The sequence below is a fragment of the Halichoeres trimaculatus genome, unplaced genomic scaffold (assembly GCF_033239565.1).
Source record: "Halichoeres trimaculatus isolate MK-OKI-2021-1 unplaced genomic scaffold, fHalTri1.1 fHalTri1_scaffold_2, whole genome shotgun sequence".
In the NCBI taxonomy this organism is placed as follows: Eukaryota; Metazoa; Chordata; class Actinopteri; order Labriformes; family Labridae; genus Halichoeres; species Halichoeres trimaculatus.
The window spans coordinates 17,169,049-17,188,649 of NW_027437180.1; the positions used below are offsets into that span (position 1 = coordinate 17,169,049).

Consider the following 19,601-nt stretch of genomic DNA (forward strand, 5'->3'; position numbering starts at 1 on the left):
GGAGGGGGGGCGCTGCCTGTTTGATGGATTGAAAAAGACCAATCGGAGAGCTCCATGAGACAGCGCTTTGGGAGGTGGCCAATAAACGGTTTAGCGCGAGCTGTCAATCAACCCGGTTCTGGCGAGTGGGCGGGGCGTTCCCTCGGCTGTAGTTCCGTCATCTCGCTCGTCTCCGCGGATACAGGGGAGCAATGTTGATTTGAGTAAATTACCGTCGTTATCAGACCCCGCATGTTAAATTTTTAAAGCTGGCTTCGCGAACGGAAAGTGGAGAGCTTTTGCTTAAGAATACTGCACCCCCACCATCGGTATCACTGCTTTTGGGCTGGGGAAGAGGTGGGGAGCCGGGGGGCCTCGCTCGGAGGGGGCTGCAAGGAGGGACAGGAGAAGACTGGATCTTCCGTGTCCAGGCCAAGCGCGCCGAGGTCGGCCTGACAGTGAAGCCCCAGCCACCGACTCACCGCAGTGATTGCTCTTCGTGGGTTTAAGCTCGATATCGGTCGCCGGTTGCTGATGAACGTGCAGTGAGTGAGCCCACCTCTTTACCCCGTTTTGAGTGGCACTGCATCAGCAGCTGTCAGGTTACCCAAGCTCAGGATCTCAGAAATACCGCTCGGTATCTGGTACAGCTGGAAGTAGGATACACCGGTCAGACCTAATCGAGCTCAGACCGGCTGCAGGGCGGCCAAGAAGCCACGGATCGCCCGTTGACAGGTTGTCACAATGGGCAACGCGCCCACGGCGAGGAAGGGCAGCGAGATGGAAAGCGGTGGGTACCGTAGCCAGTTTGCATCACTCCTGGGCAGCACCTGCTCAGTAGCAACCTCATGTAACGATCATGGACGATGTGATACAGCAGGCCATGTTAGCTTTACATAACATGCCATACACTGTTGATAAGAGGCCTTTTCTCGCTTTTCAGCTCATTAAGATCCACTCCTACGTCTATGACAAGCCCTCACTGCAAACAGCCTGGCTTGTGACAAAAACGTAAATGTGATACATTTAAAGCAGGGGAATCATGCGTACACAGATAGAAGAGAATATACACCTGCTCAGACCACAGTTGTTCAGTTGTGGATTTTTTTTAATGATAGTGGATGAAGAAAGGTGTTTCTAATGCCAAAACTGTGTATGAGCTGCAGAACAGCCAGCAGCAACTGCTAGCACCTTGGCATAGTCCCCCTACTGAATATTGGCAATGTAATCTTTGTGGTAGTTATTTCCCAAACACTCCAGGCCTGCTGCTATAGTCCTTTGGACAGAGATGCAACTGATACAGTGTGTGGGTGAGCCCAATCTAATCTTTTCAGGTTAGTAAAACCACAGATGTCTGCAGGTTTGGCTGAGCTCGTCTGAGTCTGATTTCTAGCATGGACAGTTTGTCTGTGTGCATCACATACTGAATTCATTCTGAGCTTTACCTGCCACACACATTAACAAGTGTCTGTGTCTGTATGTGTGTGTGTGTGTGTGTGTGTGTCTGTGTCTGTGTGTGTGTGTGTGTGTGTGTGTGTGTGTGTGTGTGTGTGTGTGTGTGTGTGTGTTCAAGCTTTGCTATACTACTGTTGGAACAACATATAATCGACTTGGAAGGAGTGTATGAAGTATGGTTCAGCTTCATGATCTGAGAGTGCCAGTATATTACATCTACACCTAGCAGCCACCAGTTTAAAGCATGTTATGTGCAGTCAGTGGATGAGAGCACAGAAGTCCAGTAGTATGTTTCTCTGCCTTCTATTGGAAATGATCAATGGGAAGGGTCAACCAGGCATTCAGTCCAGTAGAGAAAGGTACAAAAGGTAGAAAGCTGCCACAGTGCAGTTCAGTGGTATCAGTCCCTCACTGCCTGTGGGGTCCCTTCACCCTCCACACTCAAAACAAAACAGTATTTCAGTTTAAAATAGTCAAAATATCACCTGCAGTGTTGATGGATATTAAGATGACATACAAATAAAAGAGAATACGTATTTATTGTCATTGTACATTCTAAAACAAACCCGTAATGTAAACTTTGTCAGCGCAAGAAGATAGTTACCATTAACACTGTTAGACACCACTCAGTGTTACAAGGCTGTTAAACACATTTCATGCAGGTCAACAGCTCAAAATCATTGTGGAGCTCTTTTAAGATGTTTCCAGGGGAACTAAATTAAGAAGCTACACATTATGGCTATTGATGCTCATGTACCTGCTTTTATTCACACCATGATATGAAAAATGTTCACACCTTGACACATGATCAAGTCACTTCTTGTTGAGATAGTGGTGTCAATTGTGATTTTGATCTCACAGAGGGCTCGGTGAGTGAGTGCACACACACACACACACACACACACACACACACACACACACACACACACACACACACACACACACACACACACACACACACACACACACACACACACACTAAAACCTGTCTTGTGATTTTGTTCTCTACAGTCAAGGAGTTCCTTGCCAAAGCCAAAGAGGACTTTCTTAAAAAGTGGGAGAACCCAGCGCAGGTCAGTGTCTGGTCTGGACACGTGTTTGTCCATTCATTCATAGTTCCATTATTTTGCTATGTTGTTTATTTCTGTTTTACCTGCCAACACTGGGATTCAATGTGTGTTTTTTTATTATGCTGTAAAAATAGTCAGTAAGCTGCATTTTACCCTTGATTTGTTCAAGCTCATACACAATGTTTGTTTGTTTTGAAAGTTATTGATGTAATCTAATTTTGTCACTTTTATTGACGGTACATTGTGTGGTAACCCGCACCATTTAGCAAAACAGACCCGTAAGAAATGAAGTATCATCTTCATGACCATGGTCAAAAATTTATGTGACAGTCATTTGCCTTTGTGAACAAGTAATAAGCTTTTTTAATCTACATAAGGAGTGAGTCCACTTCCACAGAAATCACTATCTTACCCTGCCATGGTATAGAACAGAATGTACAAACTGGTAACAACTGTGCACATTTTTATGTTGAGTGAGTAGACATCCAAAATCCAGAGATATGAAAACAAAGATGATGAAGCTAAGATTGTGCAAAGTAGTTTGTATTGAAAGAGTTTTTTAATGATTTGAACTTAACGAATAAGGGTCATACTCTTCATGCTTCACAACTGTTTCTTGTCCTTGAGGTGATTAGGAGTGATCAAAGGTAGAGATTCAAACTAGAATCTGACTCCTAGATAAAGCACTGTACCTTTAAGTGTGGGGAGTTTTTTCAAACTGAATGCAAAGCATATCACAAACACAGCATCGCAACAAACTGTTCGACTAAGATTGTAATTCTCATTTTAAAACAGAAACAGGCATGTATAAATCCTATCAGCTATTATTATTACAAAAATATTTGGTACAAATTTGATTATTCTCCATAGTCTTTAAACTATAGCATATCTACCACTGTTGTTTATAAAGCATTAGCAATGTGAGGGTAAAGACCGATAAGATATCTTTTTTTTTCCCTTCAGCATTTTTTTCTATCTTACCCCTAAATATGACATGTTAAAAAGATTTACTTTGGTCACAGGTGAGTATATTTAGGAAAAGAGTGAGATGTCATTTTGACCCAGGTAATAAAGAAATATCATTTTTATAAAAAATTATAAACATGTGATCATAAGCCATATAGAAGAGTTCCAGACACACTCAAACATAACTGCATGTTGTAAGCAGCTAAAGAAGGAACTGTGGTCATTGTACACCAACATCGACTAATGTTTCTTGTCTGTGTGTGCAGAACACTGCTTGCCTGGAGCAGTTTGAGAGGTTGAAAACCTTGGGCACAGGCTCATTTGGCCGTGTGATGCTGGTGAGGCACAGAGAAACGGGACAGCATTATGCCATGAAGATCCTCAACAAGCAGAAGGTCAGTCTGGGTCAGGGGGTCATGTGGCAAGGAGGGTGTTAAAATGAAAGGATCCCACGGATTTTTTTTAAGGATGAAAGAGTCACTGATGTGGAATTGTACTTACAATGCCAGAGATGGTAACAGAGGAGGAAAAGGGTCTTCTCTGTATGCTGTTTGGAGACGTCTCAAATTTAGGTGGGGTCTTTTTTCCCCTTTGAACCTCTTTGATCAGCAGGAACTAACCAGTCAGGCATAGCCATGATTGTCATGCAGGTTGTGACAGGGGATGGGGTCATTTCCTTCTCATCATTTCTTGTCTCTGGTTCTTACTTAATAATAAACAAGGCATTAAGATTAAGATGATAAGATAAGAGAAGTTAAGATAAGATAAGATAAGATAAGATAAGATAAGATAAGATAAGATAAGATAAGATAAGATAAATCCTTTAAGTCATCCCACAGGGGGAACTTTACAGAGTTATAGTAGCAATACAGTCTATAGATATTGTGAATTACAGTAAAAGTACAGTTATTGTATATTTGTTAGATATACAATTTTAACCTTTACAGGAATAACGTTTGCAGGTTAATGATCATGAAGTCTAGCCCCAGCTGGAAGAAGACTTGTTCTCAGTGAGACACGGCAGGCAAAGGGGCCTGTGACTGAACAAGATTTCCAGCGATTTAAGGGTCTATTCTAATCTATAAAATCTATTCTGTTTATCCAATCCACACTATAAAACATAAAAAGTGATTAAGAAGATGGAGGATTATTTTTTTTAAAAAGGAAATATGATAAGACTTAAACAAAAGAAAGAGGATGAAACCAAAAAGATAAAACCAAGTTTTCAAAATTGGGTTTTTAGAGGTGATCTAAAAGATGTGATTCCACAACACTTATCTCATCAACAGGTCATTCAAAAGTTTATCTTATGGTTTTAGCGCTATCCTTTTTAGTTTGTTAGCCTCGACTTTGGGATAGCCATGAGATTCCCACCCAGGGATGTAAGGCTGCGAAAAAGGCTTGCGTTGAGTCACCAGATGTGTAACTTTAAACTTTACTTAAACTTTGAAAGTGATCATCAGAATTTTGAATTCAGTTTGACAAACTAACTTGAATCTAATGCAAGGACACTAAGGGCGATGCATCCTGAATTTGTTGGAGGCTTGAGGTTTTTCGGTTTTACTGCTAATGCTAAAAAATAAGTTACAGAAATCAGTTTTGGAGATCACAAGTTAAGGATTGATTTGGGGTTCTGACTGAGAGATTTTTAGTTTATTTGTCAAACATCAGAATGAAACATGACTGTCTGGTTTTGTTGATGTGAGTTTCAAAATTGTGGATGGACCCTAACACCTCACTTAGCCATGAGCTTCATGTTTTCAAATAGGTCACTAAAGCCTCTGTTTAACAAAAGGTTGGAGTTTCTGGACCAAATAATATTATTTCGAGTTATTGAGCTCAAGAAAGTTTTGCATCAGCCAACTGTTTACATTGCTGAGCCGTCTTTGACAGCAGCTAGGGTTAGGGTATTCAGGTCTCAGAGGGAAGTATATCTGGCCTCTGCAGAGAATTGAAAGAGGAAGTGTAGCTGAGTTATTTGGCCAGATGGTAGCATTTGAATGAATATAAAGCTGTTCCTAACACCGAGCTTATATTATACCACGGTGTTATTAATGTCTTTGTTCTAAAATATATGATTAATATACACAATATCTTACAGCATTATGCAGGGGATCGACCTGCTAACTGGGTATAGAATGTCTTTTCTAGTGACTTTGATAAGTTAAAAAAAATAATTTTCTCATACCAATGACACAAGCATATTTGAATACATTAAAGCTGCATTAAGAATTGTTTTTAATTTATAATTGGCTCCTTATGGTAAGGTTTGGAGAGAAATCTGTTATTGCTGTCCCTTCACCACTTCAAGAATGAAACATCCAAACTTTTTTTCAGAATAATGTGACAGTCGAGTGCTCAATGTAAACTCACTTCAGTTGTGAAAAAACTGATAAAAATTTTAATGGCTTTCTTTAAAAACAGCACTATTTGAAAGTAAAAACCTGCGGGTATGATGCCATTTAAACAAGCAGAACAAACGTCACAAGGAGCCTTTTACTCAGGCAGCTGTGAGCTGGAGCAGGCAGGGTGAACAAGTGAGCATCTGCAAATTGTTTCTGTAATGACAAACAGAAGACAGTGGGAAAGATTAAATATTACCAAATTTTGAATAAGGTTTTGCAGGTGCCAACCAAGAAAGCAAGCACACTGGTAAGTTATTCACTTACCTGCATTAACAGGGAATTCATTTACACTTTGGACATTTCTCTTTATTATTTCATTGATTTAATCCCAAACCCTTTAATGCAACTATTTCTTAGTTTCTCATGTAGTGAGTGGTGTGAGAAGTGGGCCTCAAATTGTTTTCCAAGTGAAGGGACTGCAGAAATTTTTTGTTTTTTAGTAAACATAACATTTAAACTGGTCTCCTCCTCCTTGGCTCAGTGTCAGCGGCAGCACACACCCACTGCCTCCGATCCGTGCCTGTGTGAACACACTAACCCAGCAACCACCTGTAGCATATGTTTCTATGTGGTAGAGACTTGAGAGCCGTGCACCTGACTTGGCATGTTAGCACAAGCTAATCACAAGTGTTTTACACATACCTGGTTAGCAGAAAGCGAACTTGTGTTGCTCTTCATACTAATTTGCTCTACAAGTACCAGAAAGTGAGTGAAAACGAGCCAAAATTCACCCTTGATTTGGAAAAAGCTTTATCTGTTTGCCATTTTTTTTCACTTTGGTTGTGATTTTCTTTCTCCGTGCACCATCCACTATCGTAGCTGCCCAGGATGGCTTCTTCCTCTCACTATTAACAACACACAAAGTTGCTTGTTCACTGGGCATGCTGGGGTTGGCTGAGGTAACCACACTTACTCTCTGCTCAGAAGCGTCCCAAAACAACCAAAACATCAACGTACAGGCAGAGGAGGGGTACTAAGCAGACGCAGACACTGACACATATAGAGGCCTGTAGGAGATGGGTGAGCAAGATTATTTCTGTAACAGTTTATGTTTTATTTTTTTAAGGAAAATCCTGCAGACTCTACCTTCAGCAAAGTTATGAAAAAAACACCCAGCATCATGTAGTGCTTTGAGTCTGACTCTTACTCTATTCAGAGATTTTTCTTTGCATCCCCATTTTCAACCATTGAGGTGTTTTGAATTAATTTTTGTTTTTATTCCTAAGTTTAAAAACTGAACTCTCTGAGAAGTCATAAATTTAGCGAAAATAGCATACAACCACTGAAACACATTTTTCTGTTCAGGAACACAAATAAATAAACATAATTTCTCAGTCAGAAACAAAAAATGTGTGTGTTTTTTTTTTCTTTTTGTGAAACAGTACATTTGAAAATTCATGGGTAACAACAATAACTGTATTCTAATATATAATTTTGATTGAAGAGCTTTTACATTATGGTGGATTATCCATCGCAGAAATATAAAAAGTGTTTTGGTGGTCAACTTTATACTGTTAATTTACAGCAGTGGTGGCAAAAACTTTACACTGGGTGGTGGTCTCAACATGTCGTTATATTTATGTATCACCTAAAGAGAGCTGAGACAATAACTGTGTGATAAAAACAGTTTTCAAACTTTTTTCTATTCTTAAAGGAAAAGTAAATATTGTTTGTCTTCTATTCTGTCTGTCTTCTCCCCTAAGGTGGTGAAGCTCAAGCAGATAGAGCACACTCTGAATGAGAAGAGGATTCTTCAGGCAGTCAGCTTTCCTTTTCTGGTGCGGTTAGAGTACTCATTCAAGGTACGGGTGGTTTTTGATGCTTCTGTGAGTATTTCTGTGTGTATTCAAGCCTGTTTTGTTTGCAACACGTGGCTGGTTAGATCAGCTCATTGCATTGTCAACCATTCTCACACCAGTGTTCAAGTTTCTATCTACGAAGGGCTGCTGGAAAAAAAATCCAAACATCCCAATCAGAAGAGTTGAGATGAAATTTAACAGATGTCATACAACACTCAGGCAATTCAGTATACAGGAAAGTGTGACAAATAGCCGCTGATGATTTTACCTTTTTGGTTGGAAGTCAGTTTTCTATTAGTTAGTACTGTCATACACCCTGATACTTATTTGTTCCCCTGCCACAACATTTACATCAAAGTGCAGTAAGGCCCAAATAAGTGACAGTCTCCTTCTCAGTTGAAGAATCGCTGGTTAAGATTGAATTGGTCTGAGAAAGAGTTCACTGATTTCACCACAACTTAGTCATCAATCTGTAGGAATCCTGCACCTGCCCCCACCTGACAGACATCAACATGTCACTTTTATGACTGAAACTACACAGTTTTGAGATGTCGAAACATGTCTGGGGCATTTTTGAGAGCTCATTGATGCTGTTTTCCAGCATGTGAGCAATCTTGGACCAAGAATTGCCTCAAGCGGGCCGGACACCGTGAAGTGGTTGTTTCATTGGCATTGAACCCCCAACATCAACAACATGTTTGGCCCAATCTGTGAAGGAATGTCACCAAAAAAAACAAAGATATCCACATACCAGCTCACCAGGCTCACCAAGCGTCGAGTCAGACAGATGAGCAAACAGGTTCTCCAAATGACAAAGTCTTAATTATTGATTAAGCACCCATACAGAAGACTATCATGGAGCCCAGGCACCCTGTATTTCTCACACACTGAAGTACTTTCAAACAACAAGAAACATGAGCACAGAGCCTGGTCTAGTTCTTGTTCTCTGAATTTCTTGTTCTCAAAGAAGCATCACTGCGTCGCTCCTTCACTACCTCCCCATGTGAAAGCAGAATCTCAGACAGAAACAAGGCCTCCAAAACAACATCCTCACCACTATTGAGATGGACTTTTTTTTAGCACCCAAGAATCACAAACCTCAGGCAACACTTTGGAGCTGACTCAGATGGAATAGATGTTACTAGAGGTAAGGGAGGAGTATCGCTCCAAATACTGCCACTGACAAAGCTGAGATCCAAAATTAAGTGCACAGCTTTGTTAAGATAAGCTGCACAGTCTGGTAGGGGAGGTTCCCACTCTACTAGATTTCTTTTTCAACAAAAACAAGGTATGACAAAACTCTTCAAACTATGCAAGAACTTAACTTCACTTAACCTGCAGAGTCACCCAGAAAAGCACTGTCCCTCTCGTCCTCGAATCCAGGTGTACTATGGCACAGGTGAACAGAAGAACAGAGGATCTGACCAAATTCACCTTGATAATTACTTAACAGCTTCTACCAAGGCAAAAATCAACACAAATAAAGGCTACAAGTGTGTTGTTAGACAAAGAAAGAGTGTATGTAAAGGCTCAGATGAGTCCTGCTGGAATGAGAGAGTTCATAACTAGGGCTGGGTTTTATGCCTTGGTGACCTAAATCCAGCGCCTTGAAGCTAAAGAGAGACAAGAACAGGTCGTTATTTGTTCATTCAAAATAAAACCCAAAGTTGCCACCCATTCTGGTTAAGGATTAAGTATCAATAAATTCAAATACCTAAACCTACAACCTTGCACACCTTTTTTTTATTTTCAGACTAACTCTGATTTCCTCAGCCATCTTACTTTCAAGTAGTAAATTCCTGATATAATAAAAAGAAGAGAATAAATGTACATTTCTCATCCTCATCAACACTATCACTTTAACACAAGTGGTTTTCCATCTGCTAACATAGAGAAAAGACTTTCTCTCTCTTCTTCATCATTTCTCCACCCAGCTCTGTCAGTGGCTGTTTGTCCCTGCACAGACTAGCCATATTGCAATTAAGGCCGTATTCAGGTTAAGCTGTTTAGATGCACCCAGGATGCCCTGGGATTGAATACCCTTGATGCCTCCAATAAACCTATTAACAGAATATTCCTGCCCACGTGCCGGGCCTTGCACACCAGCAGGAGAGTCCAACCACAAACACCTCTTAACTCTGTTTAGGTTGATGGACTAGATATTTAGTAGAGTCTACAGGTGTCATCAGTGAAGCAGGCCACTGATAAAACATGTTTTTATACTTAAAAGATGGTTTAACAGAGGTCTGTTAATGGTGTGAAAGAACAGATGATCTGTCAGCCAGATTTGGATAGGTAATGTTACGGTTTGTTTATGGTTTGATTGATGGTTGTAAAGTTTTCATCAGCGTGCTTTGTGTTGATGACCCACGAAATGAATATTTGTGGAAAGGGCCTATCATGACCTTTGGTGTACACATGTAAGTAAACATGCGCTATGTAACTAACCGGTCCTCTGTCTTCTTTCTCTATAGGACAACACTAACCTCTACATGGTAATGGAGTATGTACCAGGTGGAGAGATGTTCTCGCATCTACGGAGAATTGGCAGATTTAGGTTAGTGTCTGATTAAAGCAGAGATAAGGTTTGGTGAAGAGGGTTTTTTTGAGTCATTTGGCACATTTTAAAAGAAAAAACACATTTCTCTCTGTTCAGCTCTGTATCCCTCACTTAGGCCTGTTCTATTCTATTCTATTCTATTCTATTCTATTCTATTCTATTCTATTCTATTCTATTGTGTTTATGTTCTCTGTTTTTTTCCATTTTAGTCTTTAGTTTCATATGCAATTTTTTTTTCATTGTATTCCAGTTTTGTTTGTGCTCTGTGTATAATTTCAGCCTGTTCCATTTAGTACAAATAATTTTTATTGTGTTTAAATGTGCTGTATTTTTAAATGCTGTTTTTTTTTACTTTGATTTCTTATTCATTATATTTCATTCAGGTCTAGTAATTTTTACTATGTTTACTTAGTGTTCTGTTCTAAAATATTGTGTTTAAATGCATTTTAATTTATTTTTGATTGCGATTCTATTCTATTATATTGTATTGTATGTTACTTTATTCTTGTTTAACCTAGTCTTTACTTGTCAGTTTATTCCTACTGTATTCTGTTCTACTGAATTCTATTCTGTTATTTCCATTTTATTGTATTTATGTTCTGTTTTATTTCATTCTGTTTATTTCTATTCAGTATACTGAGTTTTAATCCATCCAGTTCTGTTCAGTCCTTTTCTACTATCGTCTATTCTATTACTATGATTTTTTAAATTCTGTATTAAGCTTTTTTCTGTTAATTTCAGTCCAATTTTATTCGGAATCCTTTTTATTTGTTGTGTGACGATTATCTCTTTTATCTTCTGTTTTCTGCTTTTTTTTATTCAACTTTCAATTTTTCAATTCCCTCAAACTCGGTTTCTGTCATCTCAGCTTCATTCTGTTTATGTCTATTGTACATTATCTATACTGTTATACTTTGTAACATGGAACATAGTATTTCTACTCAGGCCTGTCTTTTTTAAGCTTGACTTTTAGCTTTTTTGTGCCTTCTACAAACAGCTTTTCATGCAGCCAAACTTCTGTCTCTCTTCTTTTTCTCCCTCTCGTTGATACTTGTCTGCAGTGAGCCTCATGCTCGGTTCTACGCAGCTCAGATCGTCCTGACTTTTGAGTACCTGCATGCTTTGGACCTGATCTACAGAGACCTTAAACCTGAAAACCTGCTTATAGACCAACAGGGCTACATACAGGTAAATAACCCCTGTTGCTTAATATAAATGGCCCTTTGTCTGAAGCATTTATTCATGAAACCATTTCGCAGCTTTTTGTCACTTTGATATGTTTACCTGGTGTTTACACTTTAAATATGAAGCTAGCTGACATTCATACAAATGTTCCTTGTTTGAAAAAAAGAAGACAGCTCCCAACCTGAACCATCTTCTTGATATTCTCATCATTTGAAAATAAAACAAAATGTAGCTGCATACGTCAGCCTTAAAGGGAAGTTTCAAAACAAAGATAGTTATAAAAGTTTCAAGTTGAATTGAGCCCCCTGACTGACTCTTTTGTATTTTTTTTTCTTTTTCAGTAGAAATATTTCATTTTCCTACAATCAATGTAGACTCGTGGTCATGCAATAAAAAACAAGTTTAACTGTATTTGAACGTAAAACTAGGTACATTAATGAATACGTTACAATAGGTAAGAGTTAGCCCGTCTGCCACACTCAACCTGTTACTTAATTTCCCTCATGGGTCTTTGTAAGAATATAGATTTTTAGTCAAAATGTGGTAAACTCAGTTCTGCATAATGGATTCATGTGGAAGCTTGTCAAAGTTCTCCTAACTCTTAAGAATGATGACAGGTTCTGTCTCATGTACAACACAGTGTCTGGTGCCCTCTAGTGGTCAATAGAGCAGCTGCAGATGTTGAAGATTTCCAGTCCTGCCTGAGCACTCGCCACTGGCTTCTATATAACATTGTCTATCCTTCCTCATGTATTTCATGTGCTTTAACCCCAGTGATCTGTGTGTGGATTCTGCTCAACATGTCCCTCCTCTCAATCTCCTTCTTTCCATCACACAGGTGACAGACTTTGGCTTTGCCAAACGTGTAAAGGGCCGGACCTGGACACTGTGTGGCACACCTGAATATCTGGCCCCAGAGATTATTCTCAGCAAGGTGAGCTCCCGCTGTTTTTATTGTGTTAGTTTTAAGCTGTAAATTATTATTCAGCACCATTTAAGAGCAGTGCTCAGTCTAGTTTTGTATGCTAATGCTGTTGTTTCAGAAATATTGATTCAAGCTTTCAGGGATGTTTATGCTTCGACCAGCCTATAGTTGATGTTTAGTTGGGGTTTTCATATTTCTTTAAAAGAGAGTAAACACAGCTTTAAAAAACTCCCCCAAAAGGTAAAACAATAAAAGCTGAACAGTAATTATCAGCTGCTGTGACAAACAACTATGCCAGACAGTAGTTTGGGTTGTTGTAAAGAAAGCTACTGTATTTCACAAAGTTTTTTTTAAAAAAAGAAAAAATATCCTGAAGAAGCGAACAGAGGCAAACAAAGGCTTCTCTCCACAGTTGTCTTACTTCCCTGTTTCCCTCTTTGTTTCACCCACCAGGGGTATAACAAGGCAGTGGACTGGTGGGCGCTGGGCGTTCTGGTCTATGAGATGGCAGCAGGGTACCCACCCTTCTTTGCTGATCAGCCCATTCAGATCTATGAAAAGATCGTTTCAGGGAAGGTAAGTCTGACCCGCTTATTCTCCTCAGTATCCGTCGGTAACATCTGGGTTTCATTCCCAAATCCTGACTCATGTCACCTATGAGGTGAGGTCATTTGGATTCTGTATTGAAATTTTTACAGCAGTCTTAAAAATTTCTGTTTTTCTACCCACCTCCTGAAAGAGTGGCCTACAGTTAGCTGTGAGCAGCAGCTTTTAGAGACTGAATAGTCATTGCTGGTGCAGAAAACCAGCCACTGTATCCACTCATTCTTTGAGACTTTGTGTGAGAAAGCAACATAATAGAGACCATCTTTGAACATATTAAAAATTCAGGTTCAGGCTCTTATTTCAGAAAAAGGAAATATTGATTCTCAGCTCATCACCCTGATTACAACGAATTATACTTGTGGTCTTATTCACATTTAGACCTGTATATGACTTTTAACTGCAGCCATTGAAACAGTCTGGTAGTTGGTTCATATAAAGCGAGCTGAGCTGACAGAAAACACATCTCTGTGCAACCTGTGTCATGTTTTTTAATGCACTGTATAGATGTCTATAGATTGTTCCACAACCTGAAATACATCCCCAATTTTTTTGCTTTTTAATTAAAACATAAATCTTCAAAGGCTTTCTAGAATACTTTAACAGTACTTTTTACACATGCTTAATGTTTAAGCTGACAATGTTGTTGCTTATTATTAACTTTTAAAAACAGTTTTTGACTTGAGATTGATAACAGTTTTGTAGAATTCTGGCTGATTTTGACACATTTCTAATGTTTCTAACAGCTTTTTCAATATTTGAAATACCCCAAATTGTGGAAATTGGTAGTCACTGTAATGTCACCAAGCAGCAGTCCGAGGTCTAAATTTATGAAGCCTACGCAAATTGCTAAAACCTGAAGCTCTTTGAGAATCCACTTGAGTCTGGCTGCAAAAGCAACAAGAGCCACATACACACCAAGACAAAATAGCATAATTTTACAGCCTGGTTTCAGAAACAGTGTGGGTCTTATTTCTTTGTTGGCACACACGCGGTGTAATTTTTTAATAATTCATTTAAGTTTTGAAACTTTCCAGTTTTGCCTGTGTAAGGGCATAGTGTACTTGACTGCCAGGTGGGCACCCTGTCGCTGTAGACAAAAGGTCTACCTCTTTCCCCCATCCAAACTTTAACAAAGCTAGGTTTAGTTTAGCTTTAACAATAAGGTATCCATCTACAAGAGGCTTTGAAATTTTGTGTCAGAAACAAATGGGTGATGTCACGCACACTACTTCCATTTATTGTCTTTATCATCCACTGGTATACAAAGAGGAGTTTGATGCCCATTGATAACTGATGTAAAACACAATCCAAACCTTAGTCGTGGTTTATCTAGACTCAGTCAAAGGGCTGGACATGATGATGACTTTGTGCTATGGAGTGCAACCACCTGTCAGTCACCTATTTACACAAACTAATTTATGCATCGTCACATTCACCTCACTTTGATGGATGGGATTAAAAAATCAGCCCTTGTAGGTCAAAAATAGATAATTAAGCCTCAAAAAGTGGAACTCTGTCCAGTTTTAGGGGGTAAACATGTTTGATTCTTCTGTCAAGTTTGACTTTTTCACAGAGAACCTTAAAGTCACTATGTGATTTTTAAAACCAGGCTCAAGTGGACTTAGAAGAAACTGTAGTACTACTTTACACAACCACATTAGCTTTCAACACCCTCTTGGGAACAGCATGATTTGGAAACATATTTAAAGTATAACTAAGTTTTCTGTTTTGGGTTTTACTAGAAACTTAATTTTTTTACACTTCTTTCTTTAAGTTCATTTTGTATTTATTCCAGTTAACTGTTTCTCTGTGGGCTGTGGTGGTGTGAATGGTAGATAAGCGTAACTTGCCAACATGTCTAGTCCATGGGTCAGCATTTCTTTAAAACTCCTGTCTGGAGTTTTAACTCGGTAGTTACCAACTCACAACAGGAAGTCATGCCATGACTGATGTAACTCTCTCAGCTGCTGATGCAGATACTTGTATTTAGACGGCTTGTCGGCTCATTGCTGATACACAATGTGTTTTATGCTTCTTTAGTTTTTTTTTCTCAGTGAGTGCAACAATTATAACAATCAGTTTGTATTCAGTTATGCCGTACATTTCAAACATGACTAATATTTATGTTGTTGGGTTTAAACATCAACCAGTAACTGTTTTAGATTTGATTTTTTGTTCTTGTGAAAAGAAAAACCAAGTAATTATCAAGTAGAGACGATGATAAGAGGGAATTAGGTAAACATTTGTATCAGAGTGAATGAGAGTTAAAGTAAAGGCACAAGATTTAAACTCTTGTTTTCACCACCTTCCCATAAGTTTCCTGAACCTCTTTTTTTTTCATACTTATTTATGTTTGCCGACAGACTTGGTTTTAAGCCAAATAGTTAATCCAAGTGAAGCAGATCAACAGCAGCCACGCTGACAAGGATGCCTGCAGCATCTGAAGGCATTTGTTGTTTTCTTGTTTTAATCAGACCCCTGAACATGAGGCATTGGCTGATACTTATTATTTCAAAACATTGATTAATCGACCGACTGATTTATCAGTCTGTCCCTTCTCACACTTTCATGTGAGGTACAAAAGCAAACGCACCATCGGTATCAAGATGGACTATGTAGCGTTTGATGTCTATTACTGCTGCCATTGGATTAATGTCAGATTAGGGGATCATCAGTAAACTGCCTAAACAGCCTTTGTTTACATCTTCAATGGTGAAGATTCAGGTTGACTGATTTGATCAACAGTCTAAATTCAGCAGCAGGTGTTAACAACAATGTTAACCAATCAGCATTCAAGAGGTATGCTTTGCTTCCAGAGGTTTAAAAGCTTGTGTTTTAAAGGTTATCACAATAGTTCGGTCATTCATTGTGTGTTTTTTTCTGCCACTCATGGTGAGGAGCTTGAAGCTTTTGCAGGGTCACATCCCTTACAGATCAAGACGCTGGTGCTGCTTCAGTCTTCTCTCTATCTCCTGTTTCAGGTGCGTTTCCCGTCTCACTTCAGCTCAGACCTGAAGGACCTCCTGAGGAACCTGTTGCAGGTAAAAGCAAATATCCCAGTCAGCCCCATCGTGAGGTTCCCTAAACTTTTCCTTTTGATTTTGAATTCACATCAGTGTAAATGTGCCAAAAATGAACTCTTTCATCCTCAGGTGGATCTCACAAAACGTTACGGGAACCTCAAGAACGGGGTCAATGATATCAAGGGACACAAGTGGTTTGCAACCACTGACTGGATTGCCATCTACCAGAAAAAGGTCTGTACAGATGCATTTCCTTGGTGTTTGTGTGCCTTTTATACCTTCTTCAAAGTTCAGCATTAACCAGTGTCTTTCTGCAGGTGGAAGCTCCCTTTGTACCCAAGTTCAAAGGACCAGGCGACACCAGCAACTTCGATGACTACGAGGAGGAGGAGATCCGCGTCTCCTTCAACGAGAAATGTGCCAAGGAGTTTGCAGAGTTCTAGAGTTAGAGAGCAAGGGAGGAAGAAAGATGGAAGTAGGGAGAGTCCAAGGTAGGCTGGTCCAGAGGGAGACGGAAGGAGAGAGTACTGTCTCCTGTCCAATCACAGCACCAGCTTCAAACAGAGGAAAAAATGGGATAGAGAAGGGAAAAACGAGCAAGGAGACTGATAACCAGCAGTGTTGCCTTTTCTGTTGCGTTTCTGTTGTATTTAATTTATTGTTATGTCTTATTTATGGATCCCTTGATGATGAAGGTGTGTGTCAGATTTATAGATGTTTGGGACAGCCACTTATTTCAAGTTGCTTCGACATATTTGAACCTCAAACGTCCCCTGCTCTTCAATGGTTTCAGTCATCATTTAGGCCACTTCAAAGCGATGTCAGGCAGTCTGTTAGGCACTACACAAAGCCCATTGACTTGTAAGCTGAGCTCTCAATCTGCACAAAGTTTTGAAACTGAACAAGCGATCTGCCTTTTCCAAATTCACAAGAAGACATTTTAAAGAATCTCACATATCTGTACCTACGGATCTTTTTATGTGCAATTTTTTTCTCACAATTTGAAACCTCTATATCACAGATTATACATAGTGAAACACATTTGTGTTTGGCTTAAAATTATTTGAAAGTTAAGTAATTTGTGCCCCATCAACTCCCCTGAACACAACACCTGCCCAAGCTTCATATCATTGTAAGCATATCCAGACTGTGTGCATATCCACGGCCTTCAGTTTTCAAACATTAGCAGAAAAGTGTGGCTGTAATGATCATATCATGCTCACTAACTCGGGAATGTTAAAAAGGAAGGTAAATATCTCAGTTTTATTATTGTTGTACGGGAACAAAGTAACATAATGGTATCTCAGGTTTGAACATATTGTTTGATAGATGTTTTATCACCCAGGCAGTGAAGGTTTGCTTTGATTAAGTTACGCTGAGAGGAACATAAGGGAAAAATTAAACCCCTTCCAGGAGATTAGGTGTCAGAAATGCTTCCTAACACTGCTCAGAGCTTTTTTCAATGGATTCGGCATTTTAAATCTACATGCTCCACCCTGAGGAGACCATCCGAGGCAGACTATCCCACACTGCTTCACGATGCCTGTCAGCAGAGCGCACTGAGCAGGCACTGAAAGCAACGTGGACAGGCTGCTTTTTTGGTCTTTGATAGAAACATGTTGTTGTCTGTTCCTCACAACACCCAGCCTCTTCCACTCATCACCTGCAGAGTTAAATCACACTCCATGGGAAAGGGACTTATTTTCTGTCTCTGTGTTTACATGCACAGTTCTTCTTTCACTCACTTTTTTGCGTGGTGTTGATGTAAAGATGTAAAGATAAATGGCATTCCACTGAAGATGGGTACAGTTAGACTTAAGGAGAGACAGAAATGATCTTATTGAATGGTTTACAAGCTGACCATTTGAATAATGTGACACGTAGCACTTCAGGTGTTCAGTGCCTCCTCTAGCGCCTGAAAAACGGTGGCAAAGTACTGACACAATGCCCAACTCTGAATATCAAAAATTCTACAAGTGACACTTGTTTTTGTTTCATACATCTAAATGCCTTTTTTCACAGCTGTATGTGAACATTACCGTTATGAAGATATTTGGTTCTTGAGGACACTGCTTATCTCTAGTGTATCTGATGATCCAGATAGTTTGTCCCTCATCCAGAGCCGTTCAGATACAGTGAAATGTAAGAGCCCTTGTGTGAGAATTACACATTCATGGTGTGAAACTTTGTGATGAAACCATTTGACGTATGGGATGATGTTTAAATTGACCAACCAACATTTAGTATGAGCTAAGTGATCTGTTTCAGATCATTTTTAGGTTTTGACACTCAGTGTCCGAGGCCGGAGTTATTTGCTGGAGGGCCCCGTGGGCCCCTATTAACCCAGCATTCCTCCCACTCTGTGCATTATGCTCAGTATCAGTGTGCAGAAATATTCCATTGCCCCAGGTTTGCTGAAAGGTAATTTGATTTCACCATAAATTAATTGAGGAACATGCACCATGTAAGCACCGCTGAATCAATGAAGGTCTGAGAGGGCCACGCTACTGATTTAATAATACACTTCCATTAAACATTCAAGACACTCAAGCACAGGCCAAGAGACCCTGACCCTGTGTGTTCATGCTGCTTCTACTCTGACATCAACACAGGAAGGATTCATCTTTACTTACTGTTTGACTCTGAAATGCTGATATAAAACAGGCATTTATCCAAACGTTAGAGGAACAAAACCTCTTGTTACCTGAAAAGGCGATGCAGTGGTGAAAATAAGTGGTAAACGACTCATTCTCTTCATGCTGAGCAGCACTGCTCTTTCCTTTTCAAGTAGCGACAGACTTAACTGATATCTTTGCACAAAGACACATTAGATTATCAGAAACATTTTTTGTAGCGAACCTGGGGCTTTGTGAAGGTCTGGGCCCAGAGTATCGTCTCTCTTTGCCATGCCCCGCCTTACATTCCTGCTTTCTGTTAGCTTTTCTGAGCTCTGACTTCACTTTTTTTTCTCACTGCAAAAGTGAAACCAGAAAAGCATTCAACGGTCAAGCTCAAGTTGAAACGATGACAAGAGCTTTAATGAGGAAACTTTGAGTTCTCAGCTGGTTCATTCTGGACTAATTTAGGAAGTTATTATAACTTATGATTATGACATTGATGTTAACCACCTATTGAGACGTCACATTTGCTGTATTTCTTCCATGTCAAGTCTAAAGTTGGCGAAATCATCATGGACAAAATGTTTGAAGTTATAATATGATATGATTATGTCTCCTCAATTTTTTTGCAGTTATATGACTTCCTCTCAATGCAGGCACAATGCTGGTACATACTGTCGCACTTTTAAGGGAAATGAGACCCCATTATAAACCATCTTAACCCCGACACACACACACAGAGACACACACACAGACACACAGTGAGTCACATACACTGCAAAAGGAAGCGTCTAAGGTCACGGGAGAAGTGACAGGAAAAACATGAAGTGTAATATTTTGCAACATGAGTATCATTCCAATAAAGTTTTACTTGTAAAATTCTACTGAGCTGGTGTGTGTGTGTGTGTGTGTGTGTGTGTGTGTGTGTGTGTGTGTGTGTGTGTGTGTGTGTGTGTGTGTGTGTGTGTGTGTGTGTGTGTTTTAAGAATCAGCTGCCTGTTCAGAGAAGC

General features: G+C 39.6%; 1 protein-coding gene across 1 annotated transcript; it reads left to right on the forward strand.

The window, feature by feature from the left end:
• Nucleotides 1–140: 140 nt before the first annotated feature.
• On the forward strand, nucleotides 141–19,475 carry prkacab (protein kinase, cAMP-dependent, catalytic, alpha, genome duplicate b). The gene is made up of 11 exons (XM_074688507.1): nucleotides 141–769; nucleotides 2,446–2,507; nucleotides 3,737–3,865; nucleotides 7,579–7,677; nucleotides 10,149–10,231; nucleotides 11,296–11,422; nucleotides 12,258–12,353; nucleotides 12,798–12,920; nucleotides 15,932–15,991; nucleotides 16,103–16,207; nucleotides 16,291–19,475. Exons 1-11 carry the CDS (start codon nucleotides 724–726, stop codon nucleotides 16,414–16,416), a joined length of 1,056 nt encoding a protein of 351 aa, XP_074544608.1. The 5' UTR covers nucleotides 141–723; the 3' UTR covers nucleotides 16,417–19,475.
• The last annotated feature ends 126 nt before the right edge of the window (nucleotides 19,476–19,601 follow it).